The sequence below is a fragment of the Trichosurus vulpecula genome, chromosome 3 (assembly GCF_011100635.1).
Source record: "Trichosurus vulpecula isolate mTriVul1 chromosome 3, mTriVul1.pri, whole genome shotgun sequence".
Classification (NCBI taxonomy): domain Eukaryota; kingdom Metazoa; phylum Chordata; class Mammalia; order Diprotodontia; family Phalangeridae; genus Trichosurus; species Trichosurus vulpecula.
Window position 1 is genome coordinate 389,025,518 of NC_050575.1, and position 21,446 is coordinate 389,046,963.

The window sequence follows — 21,446 nt, forward strand, 5'->3', positions numbered from 1 at the left end:
GTCTGAGTGTATAAAAGTGGAGTCATCTGCATAGAGATGACAGCTGAACCTGTGGGAACCAATGAAATCACCAAATGAGAGAGATCTCAAGATAGAGCCTAGGATATATCTAGAGCTAGGGACCAGGACTCTTCTTGGTACCTAAGTCACAGTGGTTCATAGGATCATAGACTGTCAGAAGTGGAAGGGCCTTAGAATGTAGAACCTTTGATCTGGAAAGGGGTGTTGGAAATGGACGCAACCTTAGAACATCAAATTTCAAAACTAAAAGGGATTTTAAAACATAGGGTGCTAGAGATGAAAAACAAATGCAATTTCAGAACCGAAAGGGACATTAGAATCTAAAATGTCACTCTTAGCTATAGGTCAAAAGATCATACAGTCAGTCAGTTAATAAACATTGATTAAGTGCTTTCTGTGTGCCAGGCACTGTGCTGACCACTGCAGATACAAAAAGAGGCAAAAGACAGTCAGTCCCTGCCCTTGAGGAGCTTATAATCTCCTTCACCACCTGGTTTTCCTAGCTTCCCTCAAGGCGACTCAAACCCTACTTTTGTTCTCCCTTCCCTCCTTCTCCCCACCCACCCCCTTCCCAATGCCTCCCCTCCATGATCACCATTTATAGTCCCATTTATACTGTATGTGTCTTGTATGTATATGGTTATTTGTGTTCTGTCTCCCCTCATTAGAATGTGAGTTCCTGGAGGGTCTGTCTTCATAGCCCCAGCTATTAGAAAAAGGCACTTAATACATTCTTGTTTACTTATTAACTTGACTCGATTCCTGCCCAAACCAACACCCTCCTGCCTCTCCTCCCCATTAACCTCTCTAGGCCTCAGTTCCCTCATCCATTAAGTGAGGAAGTCGGAGCAGATGATCTCTAATGACCCTCCCAAGCTCTGACATCCTATATTCCAGGGGAGAGCTCCGACACGCCATGATTTGTCTTTCTTTCTGTCCCTCCTCCTGAAGGCCTTTGCTCTTGAGACTGTGGGTGGAGGACAGTCCCGGGAGAATGAGTAGGTCATTAGAAACACTTGCCAAGCCAGTGAGATATCTGAGAGGGTGGAGGGAGTGGGGGCCCAGGGAGTGACAGGGAGAAAAGTCATCCCAAAGCTCTGAGGTCCCGAGGTCCTTGCAAATGGGAGTGGGAAGGAAAGGGGAGTCTTGCTTCTTTTTCTTTCTCTCTCTTTTTAAGGCTGAACTCATTTTTATCTCTTGCAGAATTAAATCCTTGATTAACCCTTATCTCCCCAGTTTGGCGGCTATCTGGGCTTCGGCGCCGGGTGTCCAGACACACAGTACGAGATGATTGATTTCTTAAAGATCTGTGCTGCTTTCTGATACTTCATTTATTGTCTAAATATTTTTGCTAACATTTCAGCGGGCCCCTTATCGAGCTGGGTTGATGATTCCCAGCTCTGCTCCTGCCGCTTGCCTCCCTTCCTATCTCTGCCCAGAGAACTGAGGAAGGAATCGCGGCGTTATCCGAGATAGTCACTATCACCCACCAGTCTATTTTTCTTCGTTGTTTGGAGAGGGAAGAAGAGAAAGGGGGGATGCCTGGGGGGAGGGGGCTGGGAGGGGAAAAAAACCAGGAGCAACCTTTCCTTGCACTGTCCTCCTCTTCCTTGCTTCTAATTACCGCCTGGCACCCCCCAGGCCCCTGTGGGGATGGATGAGTCTCTGACAGCTCGGGAAGGCATCTCCTCCCCTGGCCAGAGAGTTTGGAGGCGAAACAGCTCCCAGGGGAGAGGGAGCAGAGCAGCCTTGGTTCTGTGAAAAGATGAGTAGGGTAGGAGAATGGAGACCTGGGTTCCCGCCCAGCACTGTGTGAGCTTGGGCAAGCCTCAGATGAGGAAAATCTGTCAAACGGGAACAGTAAGACCCGCCCTTTTGTTAGAAACACAGAAGTTAGGGGATGGTCACCTGGAGCTGAAAGGGCCCTCCACCCTGCCTCAGGCACCTGACCTAAAGCTGGTGTGAAAATCAAATGAGATGATGGATAAAGAAAATGGGGATAATGACGGCACCTGCCTCCCAGGGTTGTATGAGGAGCAAATGAGATAATATTTGTAAAGTGCTTAGCATAATGCCTGGCGCATAGTAGGCCTTATATAAATGGGTGGGCAGCTAGGTGGTGCAGTGGTTAGAACGCTGGGCCTGGAGTCAGGAAGACTCAGACACTTAGTAGCTGTGTGACCCTGGGCAAGTCACTTATCAGCTGATAGGAGGCTGAGGCAGTGCTTGAACCCTGGTCTTTCTGACCTCAAGGCTGACTCTTGGCTCACTGTGACCCCACTATGCCTCTCATAGGCTCCGACTGGTAGAACGCCTTGCCCGGGGAGTCGTGGTCAGTGTCAAGGCCAGGCTGTGAACTGAGGCCTTGGGATGACAAGGCCACTGACTCCTGCTCTGCCATGCTGCCTCCCTGGGCACTAGGAGTGGCGATTGATGATGCTACGCCAAGTCTTCCGCTGGCGTGTGGCATCTTGGAAGAGCTAGCAGAGAGCGGGGCAAAAGCAGACTTGTCCCCAGGTCCCATTAACATGGCGCTCTGACCGGCTGAGCCTTGGGAGCCCGGCGACCCTCCCCTGCCCCAGGCAAAGGGTCGAACCAGATGGACCAGCTTCTGCATACTCCTCAGGTCCTGCTGCAGCTGGGCGCTGGGTGGGGAAGGCTGCTCTGCCAACATGTGTGGGCACACTAATCCCTCAGCTTCTGCTAAAGTACAAAGGGGCAAGTCCTGAGATCAGGGCTGAGGCTGGAGCTAGGAAGCTGAGGGGATTATATATAGGGCAGGGAGGTGACACAGTGGAGAGATCATGGGGCCTGAGTTCAAATGCTGCATCCTACACTTCCTAGCTGTGTGACCCTGGGCAAGTCACTTAGCCCTGTTTGCCTCAGCTTCTTCATCTGTAAAATGACCTGGAGAAGGAAATGGCAAACCACCCCACTATCTTTGCCAAGAAAACCCCAAATGGGATCACCAAGGATTGGATATAACTGTTCAGATTCTTGAAAACACAGATGAGGCACCCCATACATTTTCTCTTCTCCATATAAAGTATTGAGCAGGTTTTTTCTTTCACCAATCCATGTGTAGCATAGTCTCTGGTCTGCTCACCCTCCTCTACACATGCTGTGGTTTCTGAATCCCCTTCCTAACTGTGAGTCAAGAACAGAAAGCTCTTTTCCAGATGTGGCCCTAACCAGGTTTTTAGTCTCCCAGTCTTTCCAGCTGTGGAAGAGGCCCAGGGAAGCCGGGCGGAGCAGATCTGCACAGATTTTAGACCAATATTGCTTCAGCTGGACCCTAGACCTTCCCTTCAAATTTCCTTCCAGCCCATTCCTTGGCCTGATTTTCTAAGATAGGAAGCTTCAACACCCCCTGCCCAGAGGGAAGGGAGGTGTGGAGCAACAATGGGGAAAAACGTCCTGGCTTGTGGTGGCTCCCCACCCAGGCCAGCCGGGGCTCCTCTCCAAGTCTCTCCCATTTGAGGCCCCTTTAGGAAGTGCCTACAGATCTGAAGTTGCCTCACCCAGCTCTGGAGGGTGCAGTGCAGAGAACAATGGGTTTGGAGACAACAGGCTTGGGACAGCTAGGTGGTATGATGGATAGACCACCAGCCCTGGAGTCAGGAGTGCCTGAGTTCAAATCCAGCCTCAGATACTTAGTACCTGTGTGACCCTGGGCAACTACTTACTCTCCTGGGCCCTTATCTGTTCAATGAGAAAACCTTGTAGGGAGCCTGAAGATCAAGCATGATATTCATCCAGTCTGTATCCCTCCTGGAATAAGTGACCTTGACAGAGCACTGTAACCATTGGCACCCAGTGGTTGGTCAGGTTCACCTGGGGTTAAGAGATTTGTTAAAGAATCACAGAGCTATAGTCTGGCTTTTCAAACTCACACCTGAGCAAACAATTGAGGTTAAGTGACTCGTCCAGGGTCACACAGCTAGTAAGTGTCTGAAGCCAGATTTGAACTCAGGTCCTCCTGACTCCAGGGCTGGTTCTCTATCCTCTGCACTACCTAGCTGCCCCTACAAGCATCCCTTCTACTCATCTAGCCTTTCCTTGCCTTCCTCCATTCCCCTGTTGAATAGCTTTAATTATTAGGACATTTTCCCCTGTGTCCTGATTAAACCTGCCTTTCTGAAACTTCTGCCTTCTAGAGTAGAATGTATGAGTTTAATCCATCATTTGCACGGGAGGCTTTCAAATACTTGAGAACCAATGTTGGGTTCCCCCTTAAGTCTTCTCTTCTCCTTTGGAAACATCCACAATTCCTTCGGCCTCTATTCATCCAGTATGATTTCAAGGCCCTCCACTACCCTAGTTGCCCTCCTGTTTATCAACATCAATCCTAAAACATGGCACCCAGAACTGAAAACAGATATGATCTGACTTGGGTGTAATGAGATAATCGCATCCCTTACCCTGAACACCAGGCTTCTCAATGCAAGATAAAGTCAGTAGTTTTTGGCCATCATATCACTGCAGACTCATACCAAGGTTGAAATCTACTAAGACCCCTAGATCTTTTTTCCAGAGACCTGCTCCCTAGTCATGTCTCCACCATCCTTTACTTGTGAAGCTGATTTTCTTAAACCTAAGCATAAGATTTTGTTTTTATCTCTATTGCATTTGACCTTATTAGATTCAGTCCCCTAGTTTAGCTCAGTCATTCTTAAAGTGTGATGCGAGGGTCTCGGGGACTCCCAGCATCCTGGGGGAAGTTCCCATTTTTGCACCGCTCTTGTTGTTTAGGAGAGCTTTTCCTGACATCAAAGCCCAGGAATCCCCGAGACCCTCTCAGGAGGTCTCAAGGTCGAAACTGTTTCCCTAATAATAAGGTGTTTTAATTTCTAATACAGTAAATATTGATAGGGATGACCCACATTGTGGGGAGCCCACAATAATTCTTAAGAGCAAATGAGCCTAAAAAGTTGGAGAACTACCTTTCTAGCCTGTCAAGATTCTTTTTGGTTTTTTGGGGGGAGGTCCATGATAGCATCCACTGTGGTAACGTACCTCCTAGCTTTATGTCATCTGCAGATTTGAGTGCTATCTTTGGCTATTCCAAGGATAAATATGTTAAACAGCATTTTCCCACAAGAATGGTGAGACAGTTTATCAGATTCTTTACTAAAATCTAGATAAACAGAATCTGCAACATTCCCCTGATCTACCCGTTTAGAAACCCTGTCAGGAAAGGAAATAAGATTAGTCTGGTATGACCTGTTCTCCATGAAGTCATACTGGAGTCATAATCATCTCTTCACTTTCTAAATGTTCAGTTAGCATTTCTTTAATGAACCTTCCTGGAATTTCCCAAGTTCACCGGCCTATCATACATAGAGTATTCTTCTCCCTATGTTAAAGGTCAAGACATTTGACCTTCGCCGGGTTTTGGTTCTTCTTATTGTCCACTGTCTTTGAGGTATCACTGATAGTGGCCTAACCATCCCACCTGCCAGTTCTTTCAGGACCCAAGGAGGTAGCTCATCTGAACCAGGTGAACTGAATATGTCAAGGGCAAGCTCCATGTTCCCTTCCTGTCTCCTTACCAACCTTAGGTGTCCACTACCTATCACCTGGGGCAGCTAGGTGGCATGTTGGCTAGAGCACTGGGCTTGGAATCAGGATGACTCATCTTCATGAGTTCAACTCCCAACCTCAGACACTTCCTAGCTGTGTGACCCTGGGCAAGTCACTTAACCCAGTCTGCCTCAGTTTCCTCATCTGTAAAATGAGCCAGAGAAGGAAATGGCAAACCCCTCCAGTATCTCTGCCAAGAAAACTCCAAATGGGGTCATGAAGAGTTGGGCACAACTGAAAAATAACTATTACCCATTTTTATTCTGTCATTTTCTCCACAGAGGGCATTCTTGGCAGAGAATCTGAGAGTTGAGTCTTGCCTTTGTTACCAGTCATCATCCCATCACCCCAAGAAGCAGCCCTATCCCTTCTTTGATATTCCTCCTTCCCCCAGAATAGCTAACCAAAAAAAAAAAAAAAAAAGAAGGGGAAAAACCATGAGGCTATTTTTTGTGATTTTGGGCCTCCGTCCCTGACACTGTTTTCACAGCTCAGGGTGATACCCCTGTGTCTATCCTGTGCTTGCATCTTCTATACAGCCAGTTGGTGAGCTCCCTGTGCATCCACGTTGGACTCTTCAGACAACCCCCATTCTTACTCCTCACTGGTATAATTCCTTTTGTGTCCTCACAGTTTTATTCTTAAGAATCCCCCATTCCTCCTGGGCTGACTTCCCTTGTAGGATTTTAGTCCATAGGATCCTTTTTATCCTTTTTTCTTAACCTTTTGAAATCTGTTTTCCCAAGATCTAAGCTCCATGTCAGACTATCTCCGACTTTCCTCTTTTTTTGTCCTAAACTCTAAGAGGGAGTGGTCGCCTCTCCCCAGATTTCCCCTCATTTCCACCCCAGCAACCAGTCCTTCCCTATTGGTTGATGAGATGGAATGACCACATGGTGAGAATTCAGAATAGAATTTGTTGGATCCTCCACCTTGTGAAGGATAAAATTATCATTAAGGCAAGTCAGGAAGCTGCCGCTCTGCTTTTGACAGAAAGACAGATCTCCCACCACCACTATCACAGAATTTGGGAATTGGAGGGGACTTGACAGGCCATCTAGGCCCAGCCGTACACAAGTGTACATCCCACTATGACATACTTGGCAGGATAAAGCATATTGTGCTTGGAGATCCCCAAGGAGGGGAAAGACACCATTTTGGGACTCACTCTTATTGTTAAGACATCCCACCTTCCACTCATTGCTCCTCTGGACCAAACAGAACAAGCCTTATCTCTCTTCACATGACAGTCCTTCAGATACTTGAAGACTCATATCATGTCTCACCCCAGTCTTCTCTTCTCCAGACTAAACACGCCCAATTCCTGCAACATTTCTCATATGACAAAGGCTAAAGATCCTTCATCATCCTAATTGCCCTCCTCTGGCACTTTCCAACTTATCAACGTCCTCCTTAAACTGTGCACCCAGAACTGAACACAAGATGCCAGATGAGGTCTAAGAGGGTAGAGTACAGTGGGAATGTGACCTCCCTATTCCTGGAAGCTCTGGCCCTTTTTTGTTGTTCAGTTGTGTCTGACTCTTCTCAACCACATTTGGGGTTTTCTTGGCAGAGATACTAGAGTGGTTTTGCCATTTCCTTCTCCAGCTCATTTGACAGATGAGAAAACTGAGGCAAACAGGGTTAAGTGACTTGCTAGGGTCACACAGCTAGGAAGTGTCTGAGGGCAGATTTGAACCCAGAAAGATGCCTAGCATTCTATCCACTGTGCCACCTAGCTGCCCTTGAGATAAACTCTAGCTCAGGATAAGGCTGAATTTATGGCTCCACCAGAGCAGGGTGCCCCATGGCCCTCTTAAGTGCAGCCCAAAATTACACTAATTTTATCAGCTGCCTTACCTAATTGCTGACTCATTGACCCTGTAGTCCACTAAAACCCCTAGATCTTTTTCAAAACAACTGCTACCTCTCCATGCCTCCCCCATCTTACACTTGCAAAGTTGTTTTTTTTTTAACCCAAGTGAAAAATTTTACATCTGCCCCTACTAAATCTCTTCTTATTCAGTTTGGCCCAATGCTCTGAGATGCCAAGATCATGCTGTCAGCAATCCCTTCCAACTTGACATCATTTGAAAATTTGATGAGCATGCCATCTATGCCTTTATCCATATCGGTGATAAAAATGTTAAACAGCACCGGGACATAGACCTCCTGGCAGGTTGACCTTGAATCATTAACAAGTACTTTTCAAATCTGGCCACCCAATCATTTCTGAACTTACCTGACTGTATTATCATCCAATCCTTATCTCTACATCTTCTCCACAGAATGGCACAATGTGCTTTATCAGATGCTCCAAGCATTCTTCTCATCCGATTGTTTTATAATCCTGTCACAAAAGCAAATGATGTTATTTTGACATGACTTGTTCTTGATGAAGCCAAGCTCTGACTCTCCATGACCGTTGCCTTTAATGATCCCTTCTAGAATTTTCCCAGGAATCAAAGTTATGTTCCCTGACCTATAATTTAGAATCTCTTATTCTCTTCCCTGTTTTGAAAATTGTAACATCTACTTCTGCCAGATTTGTGTTCTCTTTCCCAGACTCATCATCTATTTCCTCTTCCTAACAGAGTGATCTATAGTATGCTTTAATGACACTATCAATTTCCTTCCGACTACCATTTGTATCTTCATCCAAATACTCTCCATGTTCTCTGCCTTTCTACCCCACCCTACAATGTACCCATTTCCTAGATTTCTTCTTAGAAGTTTATCTTTTTTTATTTATTTAATATATTTAGTTTTCAGCATTGATTTTCACAAGAGTTTGAATTACAAATTTTCTCCCCATTTCTACCCTCCCCCCACTCCAAGATGGCATATATTCTGGTTGCCCTGTTCCCCAATCAGCCCTCCCTTCTGTCACCCCACTCCCCTCCCATCCCCTTTTCCCTTCCTTACTTGTAGGGCAAGATAAATTTCTACACCCCATTGCCTGTGTATCTTATTTTCTAGCTGCATGCAAAAACTTCTTTTTGTTTGTTTTTGAACATCTGTTTTTAACACTTTGAGTTCCAAATTCTCTCCCCTCTTCCCGTCCCTCCCACCCTCCCTAAGAAGTCGAGCAATTTAACATAGGCCACATGTGTATCATTATGTAAAACCCTTCCACAGTACTCATGTTGTAAAAGACTAACTATATTTTTCTCCTTCCTGACCTATCCCACTTTATCCAGTTTTCTCCCTTGACCCTGTCCCTTTTTGAAAGTGTTTGTTTTTTATTACCTTCTCCCCCATCTGCCCTCCCTCCTATCATCCCCCCTTTTTTATCTTCTTCCTCCTTCTTTCCTGTGGGGTAAGATACCCAATTGAGTGTGTATGGTATTCCCTCCTCAAGTCAAATCTGATGAGAGCAAGATTCACTCACTCCCCCTTACCTGCCTTCTCTTCTCTTCCTATAGAACTGCTTTTTCTTGCCACTTTTATGCAAGATAATTTACCCCATTCTATCTCTCCCTTTCTCCCTCTCTCAATATATTCCTCTCTCATCCCTTAATTTGATTTTATTTCTTTTAGATATCATCCCTTCTTCTTCAACTCACCCTGTGCCTTCTCTCTCTCTCTCTCTATATATATATACACATACATATATACATACATACACACACGTATATATATATATACATACACAGATATATATGCATATTTCCTTCAGCTACCCTAATACTGAGGTCTCATGAATCATACACATCATCTTTCCATGTAGGAATGTCAACAAAACAATTCACCTTTAGTAAGTCCCTTGAAATTTCTTTTTCTTGCTCTTTTTCTTGATTACCTTTTCATGCTTCTCTTGATTCTTGTGTTTGAAAGTCAAATTTTCTCTTCAGCTCTGGTCTTTTCACTGAGAAAGCTTGAAAGTCCTCTATTTTATTGAAAATCCATATTTTGCCTTGGAGCATGATACTCAGTTTTGCTGGGTAGGTGATTCTTGGTTTTAATCCTAGCTCCACTGACCTCCAGAATATCGTATTCCAAGCCCTTCGATCTCTTAATGTAGAATATCTTTTTTTTTTATAAATTAATTAATTTATTTTTAGTTTTCAACATTCACTTCTATTAGTTTTAAAATTTTTTGTGCCTCCCTTCCCCCTCCCCAAGACAGCATACAGTTCTATATAGGCTCTATGTATACATTCTTATTAAACATATTTTCACATTAGTCATGTTGTATAGAAGAATTAGAATGAATGAGAGGAACCATGAGAAAGAACAAACTAAACTAAACAGAAAAAGAGAGCAAATAGTCTGCTTTGCTCTGCCTTCAGACTCCATATTTCTTTTTCTGGATGTGGATGGCATTTTCCATCATGAGTTTTTTGGAGGTGTTGTAGGTCTTTGTGTTACTGAAAAGAGCTAAGTCTATCAAAGTCAGTGATCATACAATGTTACTCTGTACAATATTGTCCTGGTTCTGCTCACTTCCCTCAGCATCAGTTCATGTAAGTCTTCCCAGGTTTTTCTGAAGTCTGCATGCTCATCATTTCTTGTAGCACAAGAGTATTCCATTAAATTCATATACCACAACTTGTTCAACCATTCCCCAATTGATGGGCATCCCCTCAATTTCCATTTCTTGGCCACCACAAAAAGAGCTACTGTAAATATTTTTGTACATATGGGTCCTTTTCCCATTTTTATGATCTCTTTGGGATACAGCCCTAGAAATGGTATTGCTGGGTACGAGTATATCTTTTTAATATACAATGCTATCATATGTTAAAGGCACCACTCTTAGACTTGCTCTTTTAATTGGTATAACTTTCAGAGATAGGTCAGCTAGGTGGAACAATAGAGCACCAGACTTGGAATCAGGAGGATTCATCTTCATGAGTTCAAATCTGACCTCAGACCCTGAGTAAGTCACTTAACCCTGTTTGCTTTTGTTCCTCATCTGTCAAATGAACTGGAGAAGGCAATGGCAAACCACTCCAGTGTCTCTGCCAAGAAAACCCTAAATGGGATCACAAAGGGTCATGACCAAAAACAACTGAATAAAATCCCTATAGTATAAGAGTTCTGCATGGAATAGGCATTCGGTCATTTAGTCCAGATAATCAGTAAAAGCCTTGAGAGTACAGACTATCTTTTTTTGTCTTGGTTTTTTTTTAATATTCACTTTTCATATTTTTATTATCAGAGTGTCTTTGGTCTTTGTTTGTATCCCCATCATTTAGCACAATTCCTGGGAAATAGTAGGCCCCTAATCAATGTATATTAATCAATATATAACAAATGCAGTACAGTAATTGACCAACTGGCTGACTATGTGCCAGGCACTGGGGATATAGAAAAGGGCAGAAACAGAGGAGTGGGCCCACATGAGTTCAATCATTGAGCATTTAGGAAGCATTTAGTATCTGTGAGGTATTGTGCCAAGTGCTGGGGATATAGGAAAGGGGAAAACTGTCCCTGCCCTCCAGGAGCTCACATTCTAATGGGTGAGATGATGTACAAGACATATGTAGAATAGACAGTAGGTCATCTGAGAGTAGAAGGCACTAGCAGCTGGGGGACTGGGAAAAGCTTCCTATAGAAGGTGGGACTTGAGTTGAGTCTTGAAAGAAGCCAGGCAAACCAAGAGGCAGAGGTGGGCAGAGAGCATTCCTGGCAGGAGAATGGACAGCATCATAAATTCCCAAGTCAGGAGATGAATGTTGACTGTGAAAAACACCAAGAATTTTCATAGAGAGGAATTAGGAATGAGAAGTCTAGAATGGTAGAAAGAGGTCAGGTCTAGAGTCTTTCCACCTTGTTGATTCTTCAAAAGCATTTATTAGGTCCCTTTTGTATACCGAGCACTGTGCTAAGGCCTAGGGAGAAAGAGAAAGTTTAGGTAAGAGCTGATGAGTTTCAGAACAAAGTGGTCTCTGAGACCCAGGGGAAAAGTTGGGAGGATATCAGGGTGGGCTTCCTGGAAGAAGGGGGCATTTAAGTTATATTCTAAAGGTGGAAAGGAATTTGACAAGTGAGCTGAGGGAGAGATAGGACATCCCAGGAGTAGGGACCACATCAGCAGAAGTAGAGATCCATAAGAGGGCCCAGTGAGTTGTCTAGTTTGGCTGGAACGTGGGCTATGTAGAAGAGAGAATGCCGGGATGGTGTCAGGTTGTAGAAGGCCTCAAATGCCAGTCAGAGGAGCTGGAACTTTTCCTTGGTCTTGTTTCTCCCAAGCAAACAGCAAAGAAATGGCTCAGCCCCGACTATGGGTCCCATCCCAGCCCTGACCCTCTCTTGAACCTAGTGGTTTTTCAGTTGGGGTCTCTCACAATGACACTGGGTTTCCTCCCTTCTCACACAGACCCAGCGGTGCCTCTGGTGTCTGGCTAAGGGGGAGGGCCCAGTTCCCTCCTACCCCTGCCCTGCCCTCCCCTTCCCAAGCAGCCACTGCTGAGCTCACCTGGGGGAGGCAGACAGAAGAGTCGGGGCCACTGCTTTTTGAAGTGGTCCCCAGCCTCCTTAGAAATTCAGTCCCACCCAGCTTGGCCCTCCCCTCCTTCCTCCCCTGACTGATTGCACAGGAGCCTAGAGTCACCCTGGGTCTAGCCCCCCTCCCCCAGTGCTTTAAAGTTAATTAATAACCGGGGGTGCCCTTCCCTCTCCCCCCTTCCCCCGCCCCTCTTTTTTTGATGCTGTTTTATGAGACGTACAGTGAGGGTTCGGAGCAGCCCCAGATAAAGTTGTAACAGCGGATGCGGTAGAGATAGAGTTTCTGATGGTTATCAGGCCGGGAGCAGAATCGAGACACTGACCTCTTTGTTAGGGGGAAACAAGGAAGGTTCTCAGATCCACCAGGAAAATTTAAAGTGGCTGTTATCCCCCGGTTTGGGCCTTGAAGAGCGGGGAGGACAGGTCCCAAGGGCAGAGAGGGTGCTGGGGTGGGACTGGAAGCCACTGGCTTCCATCCACTGTGGAGGGACTCAGGGCCCTGGATGCCCTCCCTGAGCCACGGGAGAGTCACGTGCCATTCGAGGCCCCGGTGATAGAGGGGGAAAGAGGGAATACCCCCAAGCTACCCCCCCCCCCACCCTACCCCATTCCCCCGTGACTTTAGATGGTTTGGGCAGAAATGACCAGGCTGGCAATTAAAAGTAGGTCATTTCCCTGGTGCCCCCGTGGAAGGCACGGACCCCATTCCCCCACCCCCAATCAGGTAGAATGGGGTGAAGGGAAAGGGGCCTATTTCAGCCACCGACTGGAACCTTTGAAAGCCCAGAAAAAAGACCTACTGTTATATTATTACCATTCAGAATTGTGGGAAAAAAAATAAACAATCCGCCTCCTCGCTATTTCAAATAACTCCGCAGGGGAAGCCAGAAACAGAAATCTGCTTCCTGACCCCAACGTTTTCCCTTCACTGTGAGCCCATGCTCCCTGGGTCTGAGGTGGAGGGGAGAGAGAGGGGCGGGTGCCGGCGGGTACCAGGACACTGGCCTAGCTGTGGGCAGAGGGGACAGTGGACAGGCCCTGGGGGAGATGATCCAGCCCATCCCCTCCTTTGACGGGTGAGGAAACTGAAGCCCAGGGAGGTGAAGAGTTTGCCCAGGGTTATACGGTAATAATAAGTAATAGAACAGGTATTTAAATGTCCATCATCTGATTCTGAACCCATGACCTTCAGGCTATACCCGCCTCCCTCTCCAGCATCAGGCTGGATCACCAATGGCAAGGAGGACAGGTTGGGTGCTTACAGCAGGCTCGCCTGGCCTAAATGGGACAGGCATATCCCAATCTGGATCTAGAAATGAACAGCTCCTTTGGGGGGCTCTCTAGGCTGCCCTTTTACCCATCCTTTAAAAACCCTTTAAAAATAGGATTTATCATTTGGGGACAGGTTGTCCCTGCTCCAAAAAGCCCCTTTCTATGGTTACCTGGATGTGACTTGAATACCAGGTAATAGATTCCCCACTCCCAGGTGATAGATGGACAAGTCCATTCAGATGAGGCAAATCTTTATTAATAGACTATAAGTAAGTGCATTGAGGACAGGAATAGTGTCATTTATACAGGATGTCCCAAAAGTCTTAGCGTACTAAGACTGCATTTTAGAACATAAGGTTTGCCTACGGTAGGTGCCTAGTAAAAGTTTGTAAAAGTTCTAGAAATGCCCAATCAACAAGAAATTATGCATACACAGACTAGGGTGGTAGAGGAAGGTCTTTGGATGGTAGCAAAGGGGTCCCTTGACCCGTTGGAGAAATGAACCTGGGGACATGCTGGAGCCTCCCAGCTCACAAGAGCCGATTGTTTGATTTTCCAGTGTGAACGTTGAAACCTCAGAAATTGTCAATCACTACAGACCAGGGCTTGATTTATTGCTTTGTTGATTGTTCAGACTTAAGAAAGTGAAGAGGAAATTGGTAATGATATAGATTATATGTGTGTAGAAGTGAAAATGGTAATAATATAGATTATATGTGCGTAAAAGTCCATCTTGTGCACGGATCGTTTTTTCTTCCAGAGAGCTGGTTAAATACCTACCAGAATACCATTGGATGAACCCCACCCAAATAAAGCCCCCCCCTTTGTTGTCCCTCCTCCTGCCCCATGGCTAAGAAGCATTAGTACTAATCACAATAACTCACATTTCTGTAGTACTTTAGGAGTTAGACTGGGCTTTCCTCACATCCCATCAGAATGTAAGGTCCTTGAAAGCAGGGAGTTTTTAAGTGAAGCCAGTGACCCTGCACAGCCCTCCCTCCCTCAAATCAAAGTCAACTACAAGTTGTGTCATCATTTCCCTGATGTCATGGACCTCTTTGAGAATGAAGAACAAACACAATCTTTGTATTCCCAGCAAGCACAGGGCCTGACACATAGTAGGCTTGTTGACTGACTGGCAGTGACCCTCTTAGGGACAGAGTACAGGCCAGGCCGTATTGTCCTCAGTATAGAAATGCGCAAACATAGAGGGGTCATCATTTGGATCCATTAATAGGGCTCCTGTTCAGTGCATTGGAGTCAGACATGGAGCCCAACCCCCCTCCAAATATATACCTGAGAATTGAGGACAGATGAATGTGACCTCTTGGTCCTGGAAGGACAGTCCCCATGGCCCCTTATCATCATCCCTGCCTCCACTCCCCCTCCCCCTCCTCTGCCTTCTCTCCCCCCTCCCCTCTTCCTCCAAGTCATGGCCCCTCCAGGCCAAAAGGAGAACTAGGGGACCAGCTCAGACTGAGAAATATGGCGTTTCCCCCATCTTCCTCAAAGAGCATACACAGAAAAATTAGGAGTGTTTCTGCCCCATCAGCAAAAGTTGTGTGTGTGTGTGTGTGTGTGTGTGTGTGTGTGTGTGTTTTTATCAAGCTGTGAACACTCTGCTCCTTGGAGTGATAAGCTTTAAACCGACCAGGAGACTGTCAGTCTCAGTTTGAGGGTTTAGAAATATTGGGACGAATAATTAGATTTCATATCGTTACTGCAGCAGCCATCGAAGGATCAGCCAGATTAATTTTTTTTACCCTCCTCCACTCATTAATATTCATTAGAGACACATGAAGACAGAGATGGGCTCCGGCCAGGCACACACAGGAGGAGCTGCTTTGCCTCGGCTGCTGTGGGCTCCCATGACAAGGCTTTTCCCAAATAGAGGAACGGGTTTCCTACTCCACACCCCTCCCCCTAGACACATCTGGCTCCTCTGCCCAGAGCAGATCTGGATGTGGAGACAAGCATGGGAGAGGAGCCTGCCTGGTCAGCCCTTCTTAAGCACCTGACAGGCTTCTCTGCTGGGGGAAATGGTCCCCTGCTCTCTGTCACTGCTTGCATGCTTTTGTATAACACTTAGGGCTGGAAAGGAACCGGTGAGGCCGTTCTGCCTCTAGGCAGGGCCCCACCCCAACCCTCCCAGACAAATCAGACTTTACTGCATTCTTCTCATGAGATGGCTCTCCATGAGGGCTTAGTGAGATGTCATTCCATCAATCAGGGGGGAGGAAACCAGAAAATATCAATAAGGCACAAATAGCCCAGGTGGTAAAACTGAGGCACCGTTGTTATCAGCTGCTCTCAGTGACTGGCTTCTCAACCAGCCACCATCAGGAACATGAAATGGCATTAAACCTGGCTGGGCTTGCTGGGTCCCAGAAAAAGCAACCTCTTACCTGGGCAGAGAATGGATACCCGTGGCTTCCAGCTCTGGATATGCTGGTCATCTGTCTCATCTCTTATACTTTTCTAGAGCCATTATCTCTTTTGGGTCTCACCCCCAAGCCTGTGAATTTGAGATTCTGAACCCAATTTAAGAGGTAAGGAAACTGAGACCCAACATGGTTCAATGACTGACCCAAGTTGGCCCAATCAGGGAGTGGCAATGCTGTCCCCAGAAGGCAGGTATCTTCACTGCCATGGGCATCCGTTCTCCACCCAGGTGAGAGGTTACTGTTGTGGTAACCCAGCAAGCCTGGCCAAGTTCCAGGACCTTGGTCAAGGGGCTTGAGCTACTTCAGATACCTCGGGTGAGCCAGAAGGTCAAGCTGCCATATGTACCAGCTCTATAGGAGAGACGCGCACGCGCGCACACAGACACGTTTCCCAGCCAGGTTAGGCTGTTCAGTGAAGGGTGTGGTATTCGCTCCAAGCCACGAGTTGGGCAAAGGAGTCCTCTCCATCCTGGGCTGCCCATTGGTGTCTCCTGCAGCTCTTAGCCCTTGTCAGGAATCAGGTCCAAACTGCCTAGGTTATGAAAGTGCTGTGAGAACGGTGCCAAGAGCCCCAGGCTTGAAAACTCAATTGCCATCATCTGGTCCCTGCTGGCCTGGACTCCATCCTTCCTTTCTCATCCCTTTAACTGACACTGCTTTTTGTAGCTTTATGGGAAACCAGGAGACCCAAGTTCCATTTCATTCTGGCTCTACACCTTATTTCGGGTGTCTCTTCTCTCTGCCCTGGTTTTCTCTTCAGTAAAACGAGGTATACACTAGGATTATAATACTACATGTCTAGAGCTGAGAAAAGACCCAAGAAGCCACCTAGGTGAGGAGATTGAGTCCCATGGAGGTTAAGTGGGGGTAAGCCCACGACTACATGCTATCTAAGGTCTCTGTCAGGTCTGACATTCTGTGCTCTAAGGCCCCCACTGGCCATGCCATTCTCTGTTCTAGGATCCTTTCCAGCTCCGATCTAGGCTAAGGTTTCTGCTGGCTCTGATGTTCTCTCTTCTAAAGGCCCTCTGAGTGTTGACGTTCTGTGTTCTAAGGCACTCTCCAAAGTCTGAACGGTCCTTTCCAACTCAAACACTCTGTGGCTCTTGATCCCACCCCAAAGCCTCCAGTCACACGCTTGCCCCCTCCCTGCGGCCCCTCATTCTCCTATATTCCCCGGTCTTCTCCCGGGTCCCCAGCTGAGGTTAGGGGTTGGGTGACTGATGTTTCCTCTACTTCCGGTGCTTGGAGGACAGCTAGACCCCATGGGTCATGCCAGAGGAAATAACAAGTCCATTGCCTGCGTTTCTCTGATTCATGATAACCTGCCCATCTTTCATGGAGGATGAGCAGCCAGCAGCCTAGGGTGGGGCAGGGGGAGTCTGACAAGGATTTGGTTGGAGGGGAGCGGCGCAAATGAAACTGATGGGTTCACCAGGTAGGGCTTATAGAAGGGAGTTTTAAGGGGTACGCTAAGAAAAAATAAAGCTTGGAATGAGGAGGCTTACATTCTGGTCCTTGTTCTTCCAGTTTGTGATTTGGGGCAGGTTTCTCCGTCAAGGGGCCTCAACCTCTCACTGCCAGGGGCTCTTGAGAATAAAAAAGAATTGTCAAGGCTTGTGACACAGCCTTATCACTGCCAAGACCTTGGGTCTGTGTCATGCCCAAGACCTCCAGCCTTTCATATCACAGCTCAAGCCCCAAAGCTTTCCCTAGGGATATACAGCATAAAAGAAGGCAGACAGAAACCCAGGGGATGAGGACATCAGCAAGGAAACCAGTGGCCTCAGACCCCAATAGCTCTGCCACAAGGAGGATCCATCACCGGCTTGTACCTCCTGTTCTAACACTGAACCGCACATTTACGGTAATAGGACCAACCTAAGCAGCACAGAAATCTAGGCTATCTCGGCTTTTGTAAGCGGCCATCAGGCAGCCTTAGAGTGAAAGACAGGCTGCAGCCTTCGTTAGAACCATTAGCAGCAACCCGCTGCCTTCCTGCCCCACAAATCAATAGGGATGCTCTTGTGGTAACAGCCTTCTCTCTTCTGGGCCTCGCTTCTTCACCTGTAAAATGGCATCGATAGTCCCTGCCCTGCCTGCCTAAATAAATGTTTGTTCAATTGAATTGAATGGAGGTCAAAGTGTTTTGAAAAAAAAAAAGTCTAAAGTATAGTAGAATTAAAAAAATAAGCATCATCACCTATAAAACACCTGACCAGCAGAGAGGGTACCACCATATCTCAGTCCCTCAGGCTCACCACAACATGAGGCTCCTTCTCTACCATCTCTCACCCTGCCCCCCATATCCAAGCCATTGATTTCACCTTTGCAGCATCTCTTAACTATACCCCCTTCTTTCCTCTGACACCGCCACCCCCAGGGCAGAGGTCATCACCTCACACCTGGCTTACTGCTCTAGCTGCTGCCTGTCTAGGGGGGTGGGGAGGGCAGAAGCTTGGGCCAAACTCTAGAATGTTCCCAAACCAAGCCCACTCGAGACTCACCGCCTCCATCTTATGCAAAGAGGGATGACCGAAGAACGTATTCATGATGCCAAAATTAGTAATAACTAGCATTTATGAAGCATCTACTATGTGCCAAGCACTTTACAAAAAGGATCTCATTTGATCCTCACAGCCACCCTGGGAGGTAGGTGCTATTATTATCCAATTTTACATATGAGGAAACTGAGGCAGACAGTTAAGTGATCGAGTCTGAGGCTGGATTTGAACACAAGCCTTCTTGCTCCTTGCAGTCTGTGCTGCAAAGGATCTCAAGTCAGAAGACCTTTTGTTCCAATGTTAGTTCTGCTCCTCATCTCTATGACCTCTCTGGCCCTCAGTTTCTCATTCTATAAAATTTAGGATCAGTATAGACTTTTTTCATGTCCTGAATCCCTTTGGTAATCTGGAGGAACCCATAGACACCTTCTAAGAGTTGTTTTGTTGCCTACATTCATAGTGAAAGGAAAAGCTAAATTTTAGTTGGAAAGTTTAAGTTTACTTTGGAAAGTAAAAATAAAGATGTAATTTTTTTTCCCATTCAAGTTCACAGACACCCCCTCACCCCCGCCAAAATCTCCCCACAGAGAGACCCTTGGGGGTCCGTGTACCCCAGGTTAAGAGCCTGCTGTCTAGATGATAAGAAATGATCTTGAGGCCAGGATAGCCAGTCCACTTAAGAGCTCACCACAGTACCAGTCTAGACCTTTCTTGAGAGGTTCCTCCCCCAAACCCTTGCCACCACCCAGCCCCCAACCCTCACCATCCAAGCTGTGCTTAGAGCGGGTTAAAGGGCCTGGCCAATCCATCCCGTTTCTTTCTGTGATTGCTTTGTCCCTGGCTCCGTCTGAGGGATGTGCTGGTGACATCACTGACCTGTGCTCTCTTTCTCATGTTTCTGCCCCTGACAGAGCCCGCCCATGACCCTGCTGGTGGGAGAGGAGCGTTGCTGGCTGACGAAGCTCCCCCTGGTCTCGAATGAAACAGATGCCAACTCGGTGATCTTCAGGAAGGGTTGGTATTGTGCGCACTCCTTGGGGGAGGGAAGGGTTCCCCTTAAAGGGACAGCACCATGGTCCCCCATCACAGAGAAGGACCCTTCTTTGGGTCAGCCAGCGTCCCTACTTCTGTCCTTTGTCTCAGGGCCAGAGGCACCAGGGACCCAGGCCACAGGTCATCTGGTCATCTACAAGCCATGCGTTCATAGTCTTAAAAAATTCAGCACTGACAGGGACCTCAGAAGCCATCTACCCCAGTCCCTTGTTTTACAGATGGATAAACTCAGGCTAAGTGACTTTTGTCAAGGTCACACAATAAATAGCAAAGCTACAATTCAAAGGCAGGCCCCCTGACTGCAAAATCAGTGCCCTTTTCCATTGTCCCTCACTGATGGGGTCTCCTGTTTGTAGTTATAATCTCCTAATGATAATAGTCCTTCCTAAAGTGGTAGCAGGGAGCAAGGCAGACCTGGGTTCAAGCCTTGCCTCTGACAAGATAAATAGATGATAGATAGGTGATATGACCTTAGGCAAGTCACTTCACTAGTCTGTTCAACTCCCGTGTGGGCAGCATATTGAGTTAGAAAACCACAAGTTAACATTATCTATGTTGTATTGTGGAGGCAGCTAGGTGGCTCGGTGGATAGAGCACTTGGCCTAGAATTAGGAAGACTTGAATTCAGATCTGGCCTCAGACACTTACTAGCCGTGTAACCCTGGACAAGTCACTTAACCTCTATTTGCCTCAGTTCCTCATCTGTGAAAAATGGGGACCCACCGGAGAAAGAAATGACAAACCACTCCAGTGTCTTTGCCATGGACTTTGTCCATGGGGGTCACATAGAGATGGACACGAATGAACAACAACAGGAACATGTTATTATTATATTGTTAACATTTCCCAATTATATTTAAATCTAGTTGAGGCCTCACTTGGGAGTTTTGTGGGCCTGAGTCTTACACCTCTGCTGAAGCTAGACTGCTCTCTAAGACCAAAAATTTCAGAGAAGCTTCCAATCTGAATTGGTAGAGAGTGTCATGATCTAGCTGCCAGTGGAGTGGGTACCTCATGTGAGGTCTGTCTCTTCCTCCCAGGCCAGATCTCTGTGTACCACACCAAGCTTCCCTCAATCTGTGAAATCATGGGTTCATGCCCTATTCCAATACATTGATAGATAGATAGATAGATAGATGGATAGATGGATAGATGAATAGATGGATAGATGGAGAGATGGATGGAGAGATGGATGGATAGATAGATGAACAGATAATAGATTAATGATGGATGTTAGATAAATAGATGATGGATGGATAGATGATAGATAAAATGGATAGATAGAAAGATAGATGGATGATAGATAAATAGATAATGGATAGATAGATAGATAGATAGATAGATAGATAGATAGATAGGTAGATAGATAGATAGATAATATTTTCCCCATTGGCCCAGACCTATGATTTCATTGGCATGGTAAATTCCCATAACAAAACTTTCTCCATGAGTACAGATTGGTAACTGTTCTATAAGTTAGAGCCTGAGAGAGTTATCTGGGGACCTGCAGAGGGTAAGTGATTGGCCTGGGGTAACACAGCCTGCCTGACTCTGAGGCCGGTTCTCTAGCCATAATACTGTGATACCTCTCACATCTACAGATATAAATGTATATGTGTACCTTGGTCCATGTAATACAGCACCTTACCTCCATTAGCTGACATGAGTCCCTGTACTGGCCCAGAGTCAGGTGAAGAATGGCACTTGTACGGCCATGGGGAAGTCACATCCCTACCCTGGGCCTCAGTCCCCTCGCCTGTAAAATGAGAGCATCGGCTTAAGTGATCCCGTCCAGCCCTGACTCCTAAGAGGCAGCCCTTTGCATCTTACAGCAGAGAGAACTGAGTGTCTGAGAGCAGAGGTTTTCCTCCAGGGGACACAACCTCTAGCTGCCAGTGGAGTGGGTACCTCATGCAAGGTCTGTCTCCTCCTCCCAGGCCAGACCTCTGTGTACCACACCAAGCTGCCTCCCTTTATCGCTTCCATCATTGGCCTCATCCAGACCCATTTATTAGTGGCCTATCTGGCCACAGCACTCTGCCAGGGACTGTCCAGAGTGAGTTAAACAGATACGGTCCTTGCCCTCTGGGGGTTTACGATCTGAGACAGACACACT

General features: G+C 46.6%; 1 protein-coding gene across 2 annotated transcripts in view; it reads left to right on the forward strand.

The window, feature by feature from the left end:
• The window catches only part of ZFPM1 (zinc finger protein, FOG family member 1), a 201,631-nt gene that overhangs the window by 164,681 nt on the left and 15,504 nt on the right, over positions 1-21,446 (forward strand). For both annotated transcript variants that reach the window (XM_036752953.1, XM_036752954.1), the window contains exon 5: positions 19,189-19,291. In XM_036752953.1, the coding sequence (XP_036608848.1) occupies positions 19,189-19,291 (103 nt within the window). The remainder of the gene's footprint in view (positions 1-19,188; positions 19,292-21,446) is intronic.